The sequence below is a fragment of the Alexandromys fortis genome, unplaced genomic scaffold (assembly GCF_014885135.2).
Source record: "Alexandromys fortis isolate MF-2015 unplaced genomic scaffold, M_Fortis_MF-2015_v1.1 scaffold_18, whole genome shotgun sequence".
Classification (NCBI taxonomy): Eukaryota; Metazoa; Chordata; class Mammalia; order Rodentia; family Cricetidae; genus Alexandromys; species Alexandromys fortis.
In genome coordinates this window covers 10138284-10158302 of record NW_026067897.1, presented here as the reverse complement: position 1 = coordinate 10158302, position 20019 = coordinate 10138284, and the positions used below count along the sequence as shown (strand labels likewise).

Below are 20019 nucleotides of genomic sequence, written 5' to 3'. Positions count from 1 at the left end.
CTTTACAAGAGGAAAAAGTTTAGGGGATGTGTTGCACAGTATTAATATAATTACCACTGAACATTTAAAAATCGTATTTCTCATTTTTGAGATTTTCATACATACAATGAAAATATGATTAGATCTATCCCCATTTCTCAACTTCCTCATATCTCCCCCAACTTCACCTTTTTTTAAATTCTGTTTTTGATCACCCACTAAGCCGAATTGGTGCATGGGTAGGTATGGAGTCATCGGCCGGAACACAGGAAACCCACCAGAGGGAGCACTCAAAAGTCAGAGTGATTCTCCTTCGCTGAGCAGCTATCAGCTCCTCAGTTCAGGATGGGGTCTGGACAGTACCTTCCTTCTATGCCCGAATTTTGGGTAGCTTAACCTCGTTAGCTGTTGGGAGGATTCCTTCGGTTCAGAGGATGGAGTTCAATTGCCAGCAGTTTCCTAGCAACAGCCGACAACCGACTCCGCCTCCAGTTGAGGGATGCACCAACATTCTTCTGCCTCCTTAAGCAGACTTTGGAGCCCATTCATTCTCTATGGGATACCTTGCTCAGCTTAGATACGAGGTGGGGGATTGTGGGGTGGCTTGGTCCTGCCTCTTAAGAGATGTGCCAGAATTAGTTGACTCCCCATGGGAAGCCTGAACCCTCTCTGAGTAAATGAGGGGAGGTACGGGAAGCAGGAGGAGGGGAGTGGGTACTGGGATTATATAAAATGAAAATGATCTTTAAAAAAATTAAAAATAAATTCCAAATGTAGAGAGAACGGCAAATACCCTGCATTTTGCAAGCATGCACACTTAAAATGCAAAAGCTTCACAGCAGCTCCCATTATCTAACAACAAAGGAAGTATCTGAATAGAAGCAAGTTCTAATTTGTGAAATGTTGAATGAAGAGTATATAAATAACCAATCAGGAAATACATCAGTTCCTTTACTGCCTTTTGGTGAACTTGAGTAAATGTTTAGTATGGGACACGTATAATCAGAGATAAAAATTAGACATCTAAGGTTGACATTTGAGTATTCTTGATCAGGTTTTTTTTTCCCCAAACTTTCCTCCAGTTGAGAATGGGTTTATAATCTGTCTCAGTGTAAACTAGGGCTGTGTCCTATGGCTGCAGCACTGTGCATACAGGTCAAGGTGGTGAATGGCTGGCCACCACTGGTTCCCTGCCACAAGATAAATGCACACAGCAGTTTCGAATGCATACAAAATCTACTATGTGGATTATTTGTGGAGCTGATAGAACCATTTTTACGGAAACTAGGATCATATCCTTTTAATCAGCTGTTGGGATATATTTTAAAATAAAAGCCAATTGAGCTTAAAAAAAGAAACCGTGCTTCTAAGATGCAAATTCAAACTACCCCGATTTCATCATTATGTACTATCTACATGTTAAGAATCACACTGCATACTGTATTTGTACAATTTAAGTTGAAAGCCTAGCACATGGGAGGCCAAGTTTGGTTCCTGAAAAGAAAATGAAAATCTTTATAGTGATAAAAACATTACATAATTTACAATTTTACTAACACAATTTTGGGGGGTTTCTAAATTAATGAAAAATGCAAAATGTGAAATAAAAATGTTTTTACCTTTGCAGAAAATGAACAGGAATTTGTGGTCTAATGTGCTCTAAATATAAAATGTTAGCTCTAGGATGAAAATAAAAGTTCACTTACTCCATGTTCTCCAGCTGATCTGCTCCACCTCTCTTCGATCCATTTAGAAATCTCTTAATTGCGTCTTAGAGATTTCTCAAAGAAAAGCCTTGCAGGTAGCTAATAGCACTAACCTGGTTAATTTGTTCTCTGAAAATCCATACCCATGGCAAAGAAGTGTCTCAGCATGAAATCCTCACACGTGCAGTTGAAGCAGATACTGTAGTCACAACAGAATCGATTTAAGTCTTATAAGTTGATCCAGCCTCCCGATCCGAGAATCTAAAGTTGGAATTTGACTCTGTAGTCAAACCTTCCACTCAACATCCTTTTGCCTGTTTTATTTTACATCCACAAATTGTACACATAAGGCCCTAGGGATGGCAGGTGCAGAAATATGAGACTGCAGCCAAGGGGCTTCAACTCCCTCGGAAATGGCTACGTCACATTTCAAATGGCAGTGCTGAGAGTCATGTCTACCTTCAACTCCTACATGATTCACGGCTAACTACCGTCCTTCTTACCTCATTCTCAAGGCTCTAAAAATGACTTTGACTCTCTGCAAGTTATTTTAAAAACTTGAAACGTAAAACTTTGCAAATTTAGTGCTTTTTTGGAATTAGGTCTTACTATGCAGCCCTGGCTAGACTTTTAGAGACCCACCTTCACTGCTGACATTAAAGGCCTGCATTGCCACACCCAATTTGTACATTTTAGTTTCTTTGAAAGCATGTTTTTGATCCATGCTCTTTACCTACTACTAAATGAAAACCATTTGTGGGTAAAACTGCATCTTCACTCACAAAATGATCCATTTTCAAAGAATTTAACTTTTCAGCTTCTCAGGATGCTGAGTAATATGCCTGACTAGGGAGACTCAGTAGTGACATTCAGCCTTGGTTGTCCATTTAACACACCTGGGATGAAGAACCTGCCTTCACCAATTAGCCTGCTGGGCATTTTGATACAGGTCTAGCCCACTGTGGGAAGGAACCATTCCCAGGCAAGTGGGCCTTTGACTGTGATTGAGAGAAGCCAGTAAATTTAACTGGTCAGAAGGAAATCCCAGGCCCATTTCCAGTCAATGTATTCCCTGACTAACCCTATTAAGTGACTAAATGGCAATTGTATAAGCAATGTCATAATTTGCAAAATATTCACTTCTAGAAACTCCTAAACAGATCACTCTTGACACTTAAGTGGTGGGACACTGGTAAGAGCTCAACACTGAAAACCAGCTTCTGAACCTCTCCAGCAGCACTTGCATAGCATGCTAACTTCTCTTCCTGGTTAAGCTCTAGATGCTTTCTTTTTCCAAACTATGACCAAAGGATTAGACGTTTCTGTGGGCTAAAATGGTATATGCAGGCTTAGGTCCAAGTCACAAAACCCAAGTTGGATGACTATGCTGTACCTTGAGTGCTCTAACTACATTGACAGACCCTGCCACCCTGTCCTTCACAACCTTACTGTAAGAGCTGACCACCGGCAGCTTGGGTCTAGATGTTCCTTAGTACAGTCTCTGGACACAATCAGTAACTTTCTGTAAGAGACAAAGTAAGCTACACTAGGGGTTTAGGCTTCTAATTGGGAAGGCACTGTGACTAAGCACGACCCAGGGTGCTGACCCCATCATCTTAAATAACCCTAATTAGCCATACCTGGTGGTCTCCAAGGTCCACTTCAGTATCCTGGAGCAGAGACAGGCAGATGGACTTCTGTGAGACCACCTGGTGCACATTGAGACTATGTCTCAAACAAAAAGCCCAGACTTAAGGGTCACTGCTGACTGATAAGTCAGCAGTCTGGTATCAACTTAATTTAGCCTTTAAATTGGGTCTAGTGCCCTCTAGAAAAGCTTACTGTTCCTTTTCACTTGTCCCATTTCTTACACACCTCTAAATGGTTCACCACTGCATGGCTTGCTCAGCAGTTAAAAAGAACCCATTCTCTTGCTAAGGACTCAGGTTCAGCTCCCAGCACCTATGTGGTAGCTCAAATCGCCTCCAACTACAGTTCCAGGCAATCTTACACCCTTTTCTAATCTCTGCTTACACCAGACACCCCTGAGACACCCAAACATGCAGTAAACTAAAAAACAAAACCGTGTTTTCTTAAAAAAAAAAAAAAGGTCAACAAATTTTAACCGATTAAGTCAATTTATTAAAACAGTTGACTTAGGCATCTGCAATGGTGACTTCAACCTCCACGCCCGGCTCAATACTGATGGATGTAATCTGTTTAACTATCTCGGAGGGGCTGTGCAAGTCAATGAGGCGCTTGTGGATTCTCATTTGGAAACGATCCCATGTCTTGGAGCCTTCCCCACAAGGTGTTTTTCTCGTAGTGATCCTCAGGGTCTGCAACGAAAAAACAGAAGAAACCGAGTTTACCTCCGAGCCATGGTCCCGTCCACTAACAGGTGTTATGCCCCAGCAACTTCCGCCAGCCAGCGGAGCCCTCGGAGTTGGCTGCTTTAATAAGGCATAACCCAGGCAGCACCATTCGGTGCTTGCTAAATTGTACCAACTTATTTCCCGTTTGTGTCTAAGCATTCCCTGGGCAACCAAAAACCAAACCCCGTGACACCAAGCATAGCCGTTTCAGACCACCGAAAGATTCTGGCACTTACCTTGGTGGGCATGCGCACGGGCCCCTTCACTTTCAGGTTCTTCTCCTTGGCGCCTCTGATCAGATCGGCACACACTGAGGGGCCAAGAGACAGACGCTCTTTCATTTCGGTTAACTCAACCCTCCCCTGTGGCCCCCGGGAAGCGGGCCCATCGGCTCAGAATAGCGTAAAAAACTATCACTGCCATTCAACACAGTAGGATCTCCTCACCGCCGACCGCCCCGCAGCTGAGTAGAGCGCCCTTGGCGCGAGCCCCGACCCCGCCACACTGACCCTTCTCCAGCGACTTCACGTTGCGGCTGGTGAGCGTGATCCGGATGCGGTGGATCGCCACCTCGGGCTCCACGGGCGTCTTCCCGGTATCTTTGAAAGCCTGTTACCACCCCGGCGGGAAAACAAACAGCGACCTGTAAATGGCGGCCCGCTCCGGAGACGCCGACGCCACCGGGGCCGTCGCCGCGGCGGGAAACCCTCGGCTCGCCGGCGCCCGGGAACGCGAGCCCCGCAGACGCCCCGGGCCGCGCGGCGCCGCCTTCCCCCGCCTCACCATGGCTGCGGTGCGGGCTTCCTGACCGACTTGTTCCTCGGCGGGGAGCGAACAGCGGTGAGTCAGGACGGGAGCAGGCCGAGCGGAGCTCCGCGGCGCACACCACCACGCCTCAGAAAGGAGGGCGGAAGGGCCGGCGGGCGCTTATATAAGCACGCTCGCATCCGGGTCCCTCGCGCCCCGGAACGGGAAGTGCCCCCGCCCGCCGAGGGGCGGCCGCGGGAGGCCGGGCTGCTGTGCCCGAGGGTTGGCGGGAAAAAGGAGAGGCCGCGCGCGCGCCCCCTGTCGGCTCGGCTGAGTCACTGCCCTGAAGCGGAGGACGCGGGAGGCTGGAACCCGGTGAACGTCCAGTCCCTGCGGTCTTTAAGAACGAAATACGCTTCCCGTGCACACCCAATCCACGTGATTTGTCCTGGCAAGTGATCCACTTTCCTGGGTTTAAGTGGCACGCGCCTTGGGGAGGAGCGAGCCGACGAGCCCGGCGTTTAAATTTATTTACTTTCGGTGCTGGAGCTAAAATCCGGGGCTCAGCAGGAGAAAGCACCTAAACCCACGAGCCCGACACCCCGAGTTCGGTCCTGTGCGTCCAAGGTGGAAAGAGAGACTGGATTCCGGAAAGCTGTATTCTGACTTCCGATCGAGAGTTGCGGCACCCACCCCCCACCCCCCATTAATAACCAAATTACATTTTTTAAAATTATTCGAAAACTTTTTCAGAGCCGAAATGCCCTTTTGTGACATCTCCGCTTTGGACTTCCCAGAACATTGAAAATGTCTACATCGGCTAGGAAAGACCAGAGTTTAGCGTCCACACCTTCAGCTAAGAGGAGGCGAAGTCCAGCCCCAGGGCTCTGTGGGGTCACAGTGCAGGTACCTGCAGCCCGGCCTGGCACCTGGGTGCCCAGTTTTAACACATCCTCTCCTCTAGGTCGTGCTGACGCAGTGTGTACTGGCTAAGACCTCCGAGGACTCCTCAGGACGAAGCATCTGTTCATAATAAAACCCGTGTCCAAACACGGCAGAAGGAAAGCCAAGCCAGGTCAAATGCCCTGGGAAGCAGGGAAGGGTGCGGGTTGACCTCCCCCTCCAAAATCCCTGCCCATCATGGGTAAGGACTTGGTCAACTAGACTATAAACACGGAGGTGGGATTAGGACAGGACGGGAGAAAGTAACAAAGTTATTTGCTCAGACCTGTCAGACTGTTGAGGGTCTGAGCACTGATCTCTTCCAATCAGGACTCCATTTAAAGACTTTCTCTTCTGATCTTTGCGAGAGAACTACATCTTAGGACCGGCCTTGGCTCCCTTGCTGGGTGATACTCAACCTAGCTAGGAACCGGCTTTCTGGCTCACAACGTACATGTTGTTTTGCATTGAACAATTAAGATTGGTGTTAAAACTAGATTTTTTTTTCCAAGATCAATTGTTTTTAAATATAACCCATTGACTGCAAAACCTCTCCTAGTATATTTCAGAATAAAAATCTGAAATATGTATTCTTTTTTTCTTTTCTTGCGTAGTTGTTTTGCCTTTTTGAGACTGGGTCTTACTAAGTAGTCTTGGCTGACCTGGAATTTCTAGGTATCTTCCCACCTCTGCCTCCAGAGTGCTGAGATTAAAGGCATTGGCCACCGCCCCCACCCCAACTAAAACCTGCATTCTTATTTTAGTTCCTGTGACCTCCATGAAAGTTTAACTCTGTTTGACGTATTATAGCGTTATCTGCAGCGAATAGACAAATGCATACTCGCCCAGCATCCTGAGCTGTGATTTGTATTAGTGTCAAGAGGAGTTGCATCTTTAGAAACCTGGACAGCCATGCTCCAGAGTTGTCCAGGAACTCAATGGAGTGCTTGAGAAGTACAATTAGAAATATTTCAGCAGCCCAGGCTAGCCTCAAACTTGAAATCCTCCTACCCAGCGCAAAGGATTACAGTGGCATGCCACCACTTCGAGCTAGAATTATTTTCAAAAACAAATCTTAGACTTTCCTTACTTCATAAACACTTGAGGAATGGTGAACATGTTAACTTCTTGAACAATAAGAAAAGAATTTTTCTTAGCTTTTTAAAATTTTATAATTTGTTTATTTGTAATATTTTTTGGTACATTGGTATTTTGCCTGCATGTATGTCTATATGAGGATGTCAGATCCCCTGGAACAGAAGTAAGTTATAGACAGTTATGAGCTGCCATGTGGGTGCTGGGAATTTGAACCTGGGACCCCAAGAAGAGCAGTCAGTCAGACCCCCGAGCCATCTCTCCAGTCTCCAAGAAGAGGAATTTTAAGATGGTTTCAGTGGCATTGGTCTGTAATCCCAGTTCTGGGAAACAATAGGCAGGAGATTCAAGACCAGCCTGGACTACATGTTAAGAACCCATCTCAAAGCTGGAGAGATGGCTCAGTGGTTAAGAGCACTGCCTGCTCTTCCAAAGGTCCTGAGTTCAATTCCCAGCAACCATATGGTGGCTCACAACCATCTGTAATGAGGTCGGTGCCCTCTTCTGGCCTGCAGACATAAACACAGACGGAATATTGTATACATAATAAATAAATAAATATTTTTTTTTTTAAAAAAAAGAACCCATCTCAAAAAACTAAGGGCCCACCGGACGGTGATGGCGCACGCCTTTAATCCCAGCACTCGGGAGGCAGAGGCAGATGGATCTTTGTGAGTTCGAGGTCTACAAGAGCTAGTTCCAGGACAGGAACCAAAAGCTACGGAGAAACCCTGTCTCGAAAATCCAAAAACAGAACAAAACAAAACAAACAAAAAAAAACTAAGGGCTGGCTGCACGCCTTTAATCCCAGCATTCGGGAGTCGGAGGCAGGCAGACCTCTGTGAGTTTGAGACTAGGCTGGTCTACAAAGTGGATGCCACGACATTAAGGACTTTTACACAGAAATCCTGTCTCCAGAAAAACATTTAAAAAAAAAAAAAAAGGTAGTGGGGGGGAACAAAGCAAACCAAGGGCTGGGGATGTAGCCCAGCCGTGGAGCCCCTGCTAGCATGCCAAGGACTCCCCTGGACATCAGGCACATTATGGTACACATGTATATATGCAGGCAAAACACTCCAAACAAAAAATACACAAATCTCTAAAAAAAGTTTTGAAACAGAAAGCAAAGGGGGTTCCTTAAAAATCATAATTATGAGCCGGGCGATGGTGGCGCACGCCTTTAATCCCAGCACTCGGGAAGCAGAGGCAGGCGGATCTCTGTGAGTTCGAGACCAGCCTGGTCTACAAGAGCTAGTTCCAGGACAGGCTCCAAAGCCACAGAAAAACCCTGTCTCGAAAAACCAAAAAAAAAAAAAAATCATAATTATGGCCAAGTAACCTGACTACAGAGCACCCACACAGCCTGCGTGAGTGCTGGGTAACCCCCCTCACCACACTGAATAAATAATCAATAGAACCACCATATGTCCCAGAAACCCCACCCTTGGGTAGCTGTTAAATCAGCTGGGGCTGGGGAGATGGCTCAGCAGGTAAGAGCTCTTGCTGCCCTCCAGGAGGACTCAGGTTGGAAGTCTCTCGATGCCTGTAACTTCAGCACCAAGGGATCCCTGGCCCTCTTCGGGTCTTTGGGTACCCGTGCACAAGTGGCATACACTAACAGACACAGGTCCATAAATAAAAAGGAGTGTTAAAGTCAGTATCTCAAAGAGACAGCATCTCATATCTGCGGCAGCACTATTTACAGTAACCGAGGTGTGGAGACAGCCTAAGGCTCTAGCAATAGATGAGCAACTGACGAGAAGGATGTGTCTACACAGTGGAGTACCGCCTGCCCTTCAGAAACCAATGCTGCCGCATATCAGTGAGGCTGCTGGCATAGACTAAGTGGAGGCCAGAAGACAAAAAGTGTGTGCACTCACTGATACGTGTGGCAACCAGAAAGTTTAACTCATAGCGGCTAAGAGGGAAAGGGGTTGCCAGGGAGAGGGTGGGGCGGCAAACTCTGGGGAGATGTTCAGTAAAAACTGCTATTTAAATTTTTTTGTTTTTCTCCTCTCTGTAGCTTTGGAGCCTTTGGAGCCTGTAACTCACTCTGTAGACCAGGCTGGCCTTGAACTCACAGAGTTCCACCTGCCTCTGTGTCCCAAGTGCTGAGATTAAAGGTGTGTGCCACCACCGCCTGGCTCAATTTTGTTGGATTTCATTTCAAACTTGTTGCTGTGTTTTTCCTCTTGAAAATTTGTGTGTAGAGTGCTGCCCAAATTTCTATGTTAATGTGTAAGGTAACCATTGAATGAAAAGTATGAATTAACGGTAAGCAAAATGCTGAAGGAAAACACGTATTTTCACATTCAAAGATAAGCAACTTATACCTTTAGGTATGTATGTATCTTTTTAAAGATATGGCCTCTATCCTATGCACAATACGATTCAAAGGAATATTTTATAAGTTTATTTCTGTTTTATTCCTTTTCTTTTTTAATTAAAATAATTGTTATAACAATTATTAGAGTGTATGTGTGTATGATGTGTGTGTATTGTGTGTGAATGATGTATGTGTGTGTGATGTGTGTGAATGGGAAGGATGTATGTGTGTGTGAAGGATGTATGTGTGTGTGTAAGATGTGTGTGAGAGTAATATATGTGTGTGTGTAGGCAGAGAACAATTGCCTACACACCACCTTCACTTCTGGTCTCGAGCCCCAGCCTTTGTGACTGAGACATTTCTGCAATCCTCATTCCGCCTTTAGTTCTTAGTTCCAGGGATAACTCAGGCCATGAGGCTTCCAGCACCCAGCAGCAAGCGCCTTCACCTTTGAGCCATCTTTGCCAGGCCCCTTCCATCTCCTTTAATGACAATGTGACTGAAGTCTCTAAAGAAACCGCGTCTGTATCGAAGACTGACTGACGGGCCCTAACCTCACCATAGAGTTTAGTCAGTAGAGACATGCGCGGTTACATATGAGCGTCCGCAGTACCTTGGGCTCACTTCAGTCCGCTCACGGCTCTTTGTTGCCAATCCATGTCTCTTCTAGTTAAAACTTTTGAAATGTGTTATTATCTGACTATGGACTTCTACCACCTCTAAATCTAAACATTATAAGTTAGCCTCAGAAACCTCCAGAATGGGCTTCACCCCGCACCGCTTCTGCTGTACCTGGCCGCTTCCTGTCCCCATCGACGCGTCTCGTCGATGTGTTGATTTGGGCTTTTTTTCTTCGTTCTGTGATCCTAAAACTTCACGGAATCTCTCTGAAGTGGGGCATATATTTTCAAGTGCCCCAAGGCTGTGGTCCTGAGCTATGAACACTGATGTTTGGCTTGAGAGAAGTGCTCTTCTGTTCCCTCTGGAACAAGACCGGTGTTTGCATGAACACCGTGTATCAGGAATCGTATGGAAGATTCTTTTGGACTTTTTTCATGAATTGTGTGGAGGATTCTTCTATAGCTTTTAGATGTGGGTTTGTCTTCCCCTTTTTCCCCCTCTGATAAAAAGTCCTGGTGGGTGCATGGCTGTCTGTCAGGCCTCTTAACGTTAGTGGTGCTGTGTGGGGCTGGGTGGGGGCTGCCTGTGTGATGCAGGGCATTTAGACATCAGACCTTTGGCATTTACCACCCTCCCCCCCCCACCGCCCAAACAGTCATCCATCCCCTCCTGCTGTGACATCAAACACTGGTCCAGACACCGCCCAATGTTTTCTCTGGGGCACAGTTGTACCCTCCCCCACCACCATTAACAGCAATGACAGACAATGACAGATAAGTCACTGTCTCACCTTTAGCACTGTGGGTCAATTTTTCATTATTCTTGCTTTCCGAGAAAGCTGTACCTACCTAAACACATATTTCCTTCAACAGTAAGAATTCTAAGTGTGGAAAAGCTGAATTAAATATCCATTTTATTTTAACTTATAAAATAGCCTTGAGGCAATTAGAACATGTTTTCAGTATCTCCCCTTAGCCCTTTAAACAGTATTTTTCTTTGAAAAAGCTTATGAAGACTTGCATTGCACTCTGTATTCTCGTGAGTCTGTGAACCGCCACCTACTGGCCTTTTGCTGTAATGACATTATCCTGTTCCTTCCAAAAGGAAAATTGTGGCAGTTGAAAGTGACTTAATTCATGGAACATGTGTATATTTGTGAATAAAATAATGAAGCTATATGGCAAAATTAGCATTGGAGAGTCTGTGAAAATGGTGTCTTCTTTGTGTAATTTTGAGTTTAAACAGACAAGACATTTTAATTTTAAACTTCATCAGTCTGAAAAATAAAGGTAAAACCTAGAGAGCGTTTAAAACCCCTGACTGCCCAGGTTGTATTGGTCAGGGAGTGGACCACAGAGACAGGTCCTCGTGAGTATCTAGCATTGCAGGTGAGGATGCAGGATGACCCTAGCAGGTCCCGCAGCATCACTCTCGGAAGTAATCTGTCTGTGTTGGTGTCCAGCCATTTGATGTTTATGCCAGTATCAGGGGATGGATGGTCTGCTTAGGAAGAAGCTAAAGTTGGATGATGGGCTCAGGGCCAGGGAGAAGCCAGTGCGCATGCTTAGCCCGCGGGCTGCAGAGTCAGGACAAGGCAGGGGTTACGGTCATCAGCAAGTCTGAGATAGAAAACCCTAGTGTTCAGTACAGGAGCAGAAGGGCTTTCTGTAGTTTCCTCTGAAAGGTCACAGATTTTCCTGGGGATACGAACAGAGGCCCGGTGGATGGTTGTTTCAGACTCAACTGACCCCAGTCATGCTGAGCAGTAGCCACCAGGCACTATGCTAACTGTCCTCCCTCAGCTGTCCCTGGAAACTAGACCCGTTTGCTGCTGTGGCCACCACCATCTCCAGAAGGATTGGAGGGATTCAACGTGTTGGCTGTTTCATTATGCAAACATAATTTTCCATTATTATTATTATTGCAGGAAACACCTTGCTCAAGAAGTCAATGTCAAACTGCAAAGGAGGCTGGGAAGGTGATTACCTGGCCATTTTAATCGCATCACCAAGAGAATAGCAAATGTCTATCCAGAAAACAGGAGAAGGAAGGAAGGAAGGAAGGAAGGAAGGAAGGAAGGAAGGAAGGAAGGTCCAGTCATGTAGCGTGTAGCTGTCATCTAGAGAAAATTTCTCAACCCAAACATGTGTTTCTGTGGAAGAGGAAAACTTGCTGTGTTAGAAAGGAAGCCCAATGAAGCCTTAAGTGTGAGGGTGGATGGTGGAGGAGATGGGGTCCAAGAAAAGGCAGGAACTGGGCAGGGTTGCACCTTGTAAAGTAACACGACTTTTAGTGTAAGCACAATGGGAAGTTGCTCGTATTCCTTTCCTTGGGTGCCGCGCACCGCGCCCCCGTGTCTGCGTTCGGTGCGCTATTACTCAGTTACCCAGCTTCGGGCAAGGGGCTGGAGGTTAAAATACACAGACAGACAGTGGCATGGATCATCCTTGAATTCCCCCAAGAATGTCCCCTTTATTGTGTTCAGGGGCAGATTATATAGAGATAGCCACGCCCCAGCCAAACCCACCAGAAACCACTCTCCTGCCATCAGGAACTCCTGAGGGTCTCGTGCTCAGAGCAGCTGTAGGCACTCAGATCAGGGGAAAACAAGTTGTTTACAAGAAATTCAGGATCTGGGGTCTCACAGCTCCAAACACTTGGGGGCTACTGTAAAAACATATCACAAACTTGGTTGGCTGAAACGAAGTAAGCCCCCCTCCCCGCTAGTTCTAGAAGCCAGACTTACCAGGTTACGGGGTTGTCAGGATAGGATACTTGCAGATGCTTTGAAAGAAGGATCTGTTCCACACATTACCCAGCCTCCGCTGACTTTGCCAATCCCATCTGCCCTTGCCCAGGAGCCCAGCACTCGCCTCTGCTTCCATCTCCACATAGCCTGCCCTTGAGTTGCTGCATCTAGTCTCCCCGTTAGTTCTAAGGATATCAGGAGAATCTTCGCCCTTAGGTCCGCGACTTAGTCACATTTTCAGAGACACCACTCCAGTTATTCATAGGCTCTGGTGTCAGGGCTTGCACGCATCATTTCAGAGATACTCTGAAGAAGTTTTGATGCAAGGGGGTGGTGTGGTGGGACGATACGGTATGTGATTTGATGAGCTGGATCTAGGAAGTTAACAGAGACAAGCAGGAGGCTAGAGGAGAGTTAAGACAAGTGGTGATCTTTGCGGAAGTACAAAGAAGTAGCCTTAATGATCTTTGCGGAAGTATAAAGACATAGCCTCGGAGAGACAGTGAATGGTTTGGAAGGAGCCTTGGTGACTTCCTGGTTGGTTGCATAGAGAATGTGGGAAGGGAGGGCATCAGGAGGAATCCAGGCTCTGAGCCTCCATGAGTCTGTACATTTCCTGAGACAGAGACGTGGGAAGGAGAGATTTAGGTAGAGCCCAAGATTCTGTGGTAAACATGTTTTAGTCTGAGGAATTCCATCTGTGCTGTGTGCACTGGGACTTCTGGGGCCACGGCAGAGGGAGAACATGGTGACTCTGCTGCCACCTGCGTTTTCCCGGGTTATTTTGCTCTGCTTTTCATTTTTAAAACAACCCCTTTCTTTATTTTTAAAATTTTATAAGCTCTATTATTAAAAAATAACTTATGAAAACCCCCTAAAACATCATACAGCAAAATTAACCAGACCCAACACCTGTACAACTCCATGAACTACTATCCAGTTAGAATAGGCATTTGAATAAAGAAGCAGAGCTTTCGATATCACACGTATTTTATGTTCTTAGTCACCACCCAAATGAAAAAAATAGATGTCAGAGTTAGAACTAGAAGAACAAGTAGCCTTGGCATCCTTTCCTCTTTGTAACTCATGCATATTACCTCCATCCAGTCCTTCCGTATAGTTAGCCCTCTTGTCTTTCCTTAAAGCCATCCCGCACCCACATTTGTTTACAGATATCGTTGGTTAGATTCTTCATGGAGAGGCACCATGTGTTTTTCAGAAGAAGACCCAGGGGACACCCTTCCTGATATTGGGGTCAGAAAGAGCTTTTGAAGTAGAACACCAAGAGCACAGGAGTCACTCCAAGCAGCGACAGATGGGGCTGCATAACAGTAATACACAATGGGGTGTTACACAGAGGTAAAAAATAATGAGATCTTGAAATCTGCAGGCAAATGGATGGAACTAGAAAACATCATATTGAGTGATGTTTTCTAGACCCAGGAAGACAAATATCTACTCACTCATAAGTGGCTTTTAGACATTAAGCAAAGAAAAACCAGCCTACAGTTCACAATCCCAGAGAAACTAGACATCAGAAAGGACACTAAGAGAGACTTACATGGATCTACACAGAAAGGTAAAAAAGACAAAATCTTCCGAGTAAATTGGGAGTGTGGGGGTCATGGGAGAGGGAAGAAGGGGAGAGGGAGAAAAGGAAGGGGAGTGGAGAAAAATGTATAGCTCAATAAAAACAATAAAATAGTCTAGTGCTGAGTCCTCTTTTGATTGCACAACTCTAGGTGCACCAAAGGCCACTGAAACAGACACTTTCCGTAGGGGGAAGCCATCCCGACTGTGTAATTAATCCTGGCAATCTCTTCTATAGTTTTTCCATGGCTTTTGAAATCTTTTCTCTCTTCAAACTTATAATAACCTTTCAACTCTGTTTTCTTCCAGTTTTACATATGGCCTCTAATCCATCTGGAAACGATTTTGGTATGTGGTATGTAAAGTATTTATTGAAAAAAAATAGTTTTAGTAAAACTGATGCGGTAGGCCAGACTCTTTGAGAACAGGAAGCATGTTTTGATTCACTCTCGGGGATCCTGGCCTTTCCCAAGCAGAAGCATGATACACTCACCCTCTGTCCTTAGGGCTCTAGAAGCCGGAGTAAATTTAGAATCGATGGCTTCTCGTGATAGACAGTATGCAGGTGACAGTATTCACGACACTCTATTGGTGTCAAGACACCTCTCACTTGGCCTGCGACATCTTCCACCCTAGGTCTCCATAGACTCAGGAAAATGTTCCTATAGCCCTGGCGATTGCCCTGCCGCTGGTCAACAGCACCCCCTGGTGTCACCTTGCAGTTGCCTGCACTGACATGCCATGTGGGCAAATTGCTTTCCACTTGAATAGTGCCTCCCCATTATTAAGAGGCAACCATTTCCAGGTTACCTCCTAATAATAATGGTGACGACGACGACGATAATAATAATAATTTGATATGGATTAGAGGAACTTATTGGGGGTGGAGCTATTAACTTGGCTCCTTAGTAACCAACACTATGATTTTCCCACACCAGTGTCTGGAGCTGAGAGTTCCAATCGCTGCTCTGACTGGGGGTTTCCAACAAGGTCCATAAAATGTGCTAAAATTGAATTTTATTAGACAAGGAAGAATCCTTGAAATTTCCAGAGAGCAGAGAGTTTAAAGAATCTAATAGTACGTGCTCAACCCAAATTAAAGGGAATACAGGATAGTATTGCTGTAGAAAAGATGTAGTTGATGCTAGCAAGCAGAAGCCAAAACATGAATACTAAACAAAGCCCTGGTACAACGCTCTGTCTGCATACCCGAGACTGAACTCAACTGACTTTATGTAAAGAATAGCCCTGGCGAGGAATCATTGTGGCTAAAATCACAGTAGCCACAAGTCGTGAATAAATACGGAGAGATACACTGGAGTGGATCGTTAAGGATGGCTACAGGGACTACTAAGGCACCCCTTGCCACAGCATTTAAAAAACGTGGGAGAAAACATATATGATTTATTCTGGGAGGGTACTATGGCAGGACTCCCCATCTGTCTGGAACCCAAACCTTCCTCAGCTTTTCACAAACGTTTGCTTAGACTGACGAACTGTGTGTTCTATGCTTCACTGCACCTGAAAGCGGGAGAATCTGCTTCCACGTCTAAATCAGGGAAGTTCCGCACCTTGACCTCTTTTGGAAGGGCACGAGCCTACGGCCCAGGCCGACCTCGTGCCTTTCTTTAAAGGCCTTCTGGGTGCCGTCTTTGTTCTGTAGACCTTCCGGTTTCCCTCTTTGTAATCTGACTCCCTACTCAGCAGTGCGCTCACTTTGGTTTCTTTTTCCCCAGCTGCCTTTCCTTAGTTGACCACGTGGACTTTTTCATCTTTCAGGTTTTTCCCCCTCGGAGGGAGCATGCTCAGTGTTAATAGTGTGGGCGTAGAAAGAGTGGTTCTCGCGTGAGTTGACTCACATACACCAAGGCAATCGAGAAGGATGCTTTGTTTGTCTCTGTGTGCGTTTCTTAAAACTCGTGCTGGGTTTATTTCAGCTCAGCATGTACAGCACCTATAATCTCAGCACCAGGGAGGCTGAGACAGGAGGATTGAGAATTAAAAGCCAGCTCCGGACCATCAAGGTGGCTCAGTGTTTTTTGCCAACACTCAACACCTGAGTTCTCTCCCCAGAACCCACACAGTAGAGAAGACAGACTCCTGCAGGCTCTCGACCGACCGTCTTCCATACATACCATACATGGTATGACCGTGGAAACACACACACACACACACACACACACACACACACACACACACACGGGCCACACAGGGGCTGGAGAGATGGTGCCTTCTTCTGGCCTGCGGGCATACACGCAGACAGAATATTGTATACATAATAAGTAAGTAAATAAATAAATAAATATTTTAATTTTGTAATGTAAATTGTAAAGAAAAACACACACACGTACATACACTAGAACAATAGATACAAAATAATTTTTAGAAAAAGAAGGCAGCCTGGGCTACACAGTGAGACCCTGTCTCAAAAACAAACAGAACACTATTTCATGGTTCAGAATTAGAGTGACATTGCTGAAATACATCTCTAAGATGTACCTACGCTTCCATTTTCCTTTTCCTTTTTTAAAATTTAGTTTAAGTTTTCATCAGTTACACATAAACAGCAGCCTCTATCTAATTCCTATTTGATGCTGTAAGTACTTTCACACATGACGGTGTGAGGGTAAAATGTGCTAATACATACCTGAATATAAGAATACAGAGAAAATGATCTTATAATCGGGAGGACACGAACAAAAGGATTAGGTGTACACTTGGGCTCTTGTTCCCTTGTAGCTCCTATTTTTTAATGTGTCTTTTCTGTTCCATTTATAGTAAGTACCCTAACATTTGTACGAAGGAATGCCTTATTTTCTTATGATTCAGATAAATTCTTTAAACACTTGAAATAATAAAGCTAAAAATCGTTTTTTTTTTCCTGCCACTACCGCCATCCCAGGTAGAAGAATATGATAGTTAAGGGCATGGGTTAATGTTCCCATCCTTTGTCTGCGTGACAGGTTGTCCTCACTGGGAGTAGCCTGATATTTAAAAGCAAAATCACAATAATAGTAAACAGGTTGGTTGTGAATAGTTATCTCTGTAGACACAGTTCTTGGCATATCGTGTTTCAGACACGATAGTGGGGGGAGAAGGAGGATTTGCATCAAGAGAAAAGAGGGTGATTGCAAACCAGCAAAGGCAGCAGAGGACAATACAACAGCAATGCTTAGTTGAAGGATGGGACAGAAACCGGACGTCTGTCTCTTTCTTCTTCAAAGGCCGTGACCATGTTGGTTGCTAAGGACCACAGCTGCTTTGAACCTGAGGAACTAGCTAGGGAGAAATGATGCTCCTGGCGTGTTTCAAAGCATGTTTACTGAGATTCTGTTGGCTGAAGGAGGATGGGGGAATGGCAACGGGAAAGGTGCATTGAAACTGTATGGAGGCAAGCTTTAGCGAAGAGGTCTTTGACTATGTGTATATGCTTTCTGCTGTTAGATTTTATTATTATTTCCCAACAGGAAATGTGGTCCAGTTCTCAGATTACTATAAGAGATACACACTGCACAGCCTCATTTCGTCCTAGCGTTTAGTTTTCAAAACTCTGGAGTTTGCATGCAAATTCAAATAGGAACTGTTGCTTTTTTCCTCTTTCCTTCACAGAGGAAAGCTGTTAGCTGCATTCATTAGTCCTGCCCCTTGCTTCTAATTGAAAATCTGAAGGCTTTCCAGCAAAGTGGAGGCTCGTTTATTGTGGTCAGTGCATAGGGCTTTATGATGGGGTAAATAAAGGCCAGTTCCTATTGAGAGACACTTACCTTTCTGCTGCTGCTGAGTGCGGCTACGAATGAGCTTGTTCTTGGGTCTCTGGGTTATGTATAACAGCTTAAACTTCCAGAAGTAGAATTATTGGGCCACCAAGTAAGGATCTCGTGGTTGTAAATAGATGTTTGCAGGTTATTTTTTTCCAGGGATTTCTACTAATCTTGGATTTTTACAAGCACTGTCCCGCAGAGCCTAGCTTGTGATTCCCCTCTTGGCTTTGGAAGCACCGCTGATGCATGCTTTCCCACGCACCCGTGTTCCTTCTCGCAGATGGGAATACACGTTTTCTTTTATGGCTTTAGGAAGACATCCCCACTCTGATATTTTAAAGGAATTCACACCTGACTTCTGGGGCTTCTCATCACTTCATGTTTTAACTTTTGAGTCTGACCCTTTGGGAATGTATCCTTTGTGGTATGAAGTCTGGATGCATCCCGTGTTTCCAGTTGGCTACATAGATGTCTATAGATGATTGCATTAAAAAATCCGGTATTTCTCCTGTCTTCAAACGCCGTCATATTATATTCAGAACTCCCCTGTGTGTCTTCATGTGTCTGTCTTTATTTTTAATATGCGTTTTTTTGTCCCAATGGCTCTGTACAGTCACACTCTGAAGGCAAATATGAATAAATTAATCCCGTGCTAGCTCAGGATTATGTATAATAAAGGTTCTTTATTTAGGGGGAACTCTGTACCAACCAGGAACAGGATTGAATCCAATATCCAGGAGAGAGAGAGAGACACCTTTTTGGTATCCAAGACCATGCCCAACCTGGTCCAACCTCTCAAAGCCGTTGGCTGAAGGATGTTCCCCATCAACACTCTGGTGTTATCATAGTTCAGGTTTTACAGACGGTGTTGAATCTGATAGATAAAAGCAGTGCGTGATGGTTGCTTTCTGAATTTTTCTGGGTTTTTGTCCCTCCTACCAGGTTTGTGTCTGGAAAAAAGAAACAAACAGAATTTGCTTTTCCTTGCTATAGTTACAGAACTCACATATTCTTCCTTTTGAGTACTATTGATCAATAAAGATACTAAACACCCATAGCATAGTGGGCATTCTATTGCTCCTAAATTTGGGGAGAATGACTCCCATGATTGCTGGTGAGATAATTGCTATTGTGCTGATATTCATGTGTGAGTTTTTTATGTGTATGAGTGTTTTACCCATGTCTGTGCACAGTGTATGTGTCTGGTGCCCAGAGAAGCCGGAAGAGTAGGTCAGATTCTTTGGGACTGGAGTTAAAGGTAGCTGTGCTGCATATGGTGCTGGGCCTTGAACTCAGGACCTCTGGAAGAGCAGCCAGTGACCTTAACTGCTGAGCCATCTCTCTAGTCCCTATGTGTGTGAAATTTAAACATTTGGAAACCCAAAAGATGCACAGACAAATATTTAGAGTTGCAAAGATAACACAGATGACTAACGTATGTCTTCTATTTAGAGTCCGTGGATGCTAGCATCCTATCTCATCATGAAATAATTATCAAGACCAAGAAATGAACATTGGTTACATGTGTGTGCTGAATCAGATTAAAGGGGAAATTCATTTATTCTTCTTTCTGAGTCTCTTTTGTTAAAGTTGCACTCTGTCTTGAGAGGGCTGCAGGCAGTGAGGGTATTGAAGTGATGACTGGTCTGTGACCCTCACAACTGCTGCAAGCCCGAAATCCTGGGGAGGGAATGTGGGGTAGGGTGTGTGTGTGTGTACGCATGCGCGTGTGTGCACTCAGAGGTTTTCTTGAGCTGAAGTTCCCTCACTTCTTAGGCATTCCTAACAGTCCAGTGCCAGGACCACTGAGGAAAACGGAAGGTAATGGATGATTGATTGATCGACACCTTCTCAAAGCTCCAGAGAACCGGTCCCTCCAGGCTGTTGAACTAGTGGGGAATCACTTGGATTCAGAAATAGAATCACATTAGAGGAGGTGACCTGAGACTCCTCGAAGAACACGGACTCCAGAAAGCTCAGCTGAAGCAGGAAGAAAGGCTTTCTGAAAAACGTGGGGAGTACAGAGAAAACCCCAGTGAGAGAGACTCCGTCCAAGGAGGAGCCCAGAAAAGTAGCTTTCCCTTTCTTTCTTTTCTTTCTTTTTTTTTTTTTTTTTTTTTTTTTTTTG

The 20019-nt window shown here is 45.0% G+C and overlaps 1 protein-coding gene and 1 non-coding gene across 2 annotated transcripts; both read right to left on the bottom strand.

Moving 5' to 3' along the window:
* Nucleotides 1-3804: 3804 nt before the first annotated feature.
* On the bottom strand, nt 3805-5003 carry Rps20 (ribosomal protein S20). The gene is made up of 4 exons (XM_050119138.1): nt 4844-5003; nt 4570-4669; nt 4297-4370; nt 3805-4024 (listed from the first exon to the last, which is right to left on the bottom strand). The coding sequence occupies exons 1-4, from the start codon at nt 4844-4846 to the stop codon at nt 3842-3844; spliced, it is 360 nt and encodes a 119-aa protein (XP_049975095.1). The 5' UTR covers nt 4847-5003; the 3' UTR covers nt 3805-3841.
* On the bottom strand, nt 4446-4511 carry LOC126486869 (small nucleolar RNA U54). Its single transcript, XR_007588221.1, has one exon. It is a non-coding gene; the product is annotated as a small nucleolar RNA U54 (small nucleolar RNA).
* Nucleotides 5004-20019: the final 15016 nt, after the last annotated feature.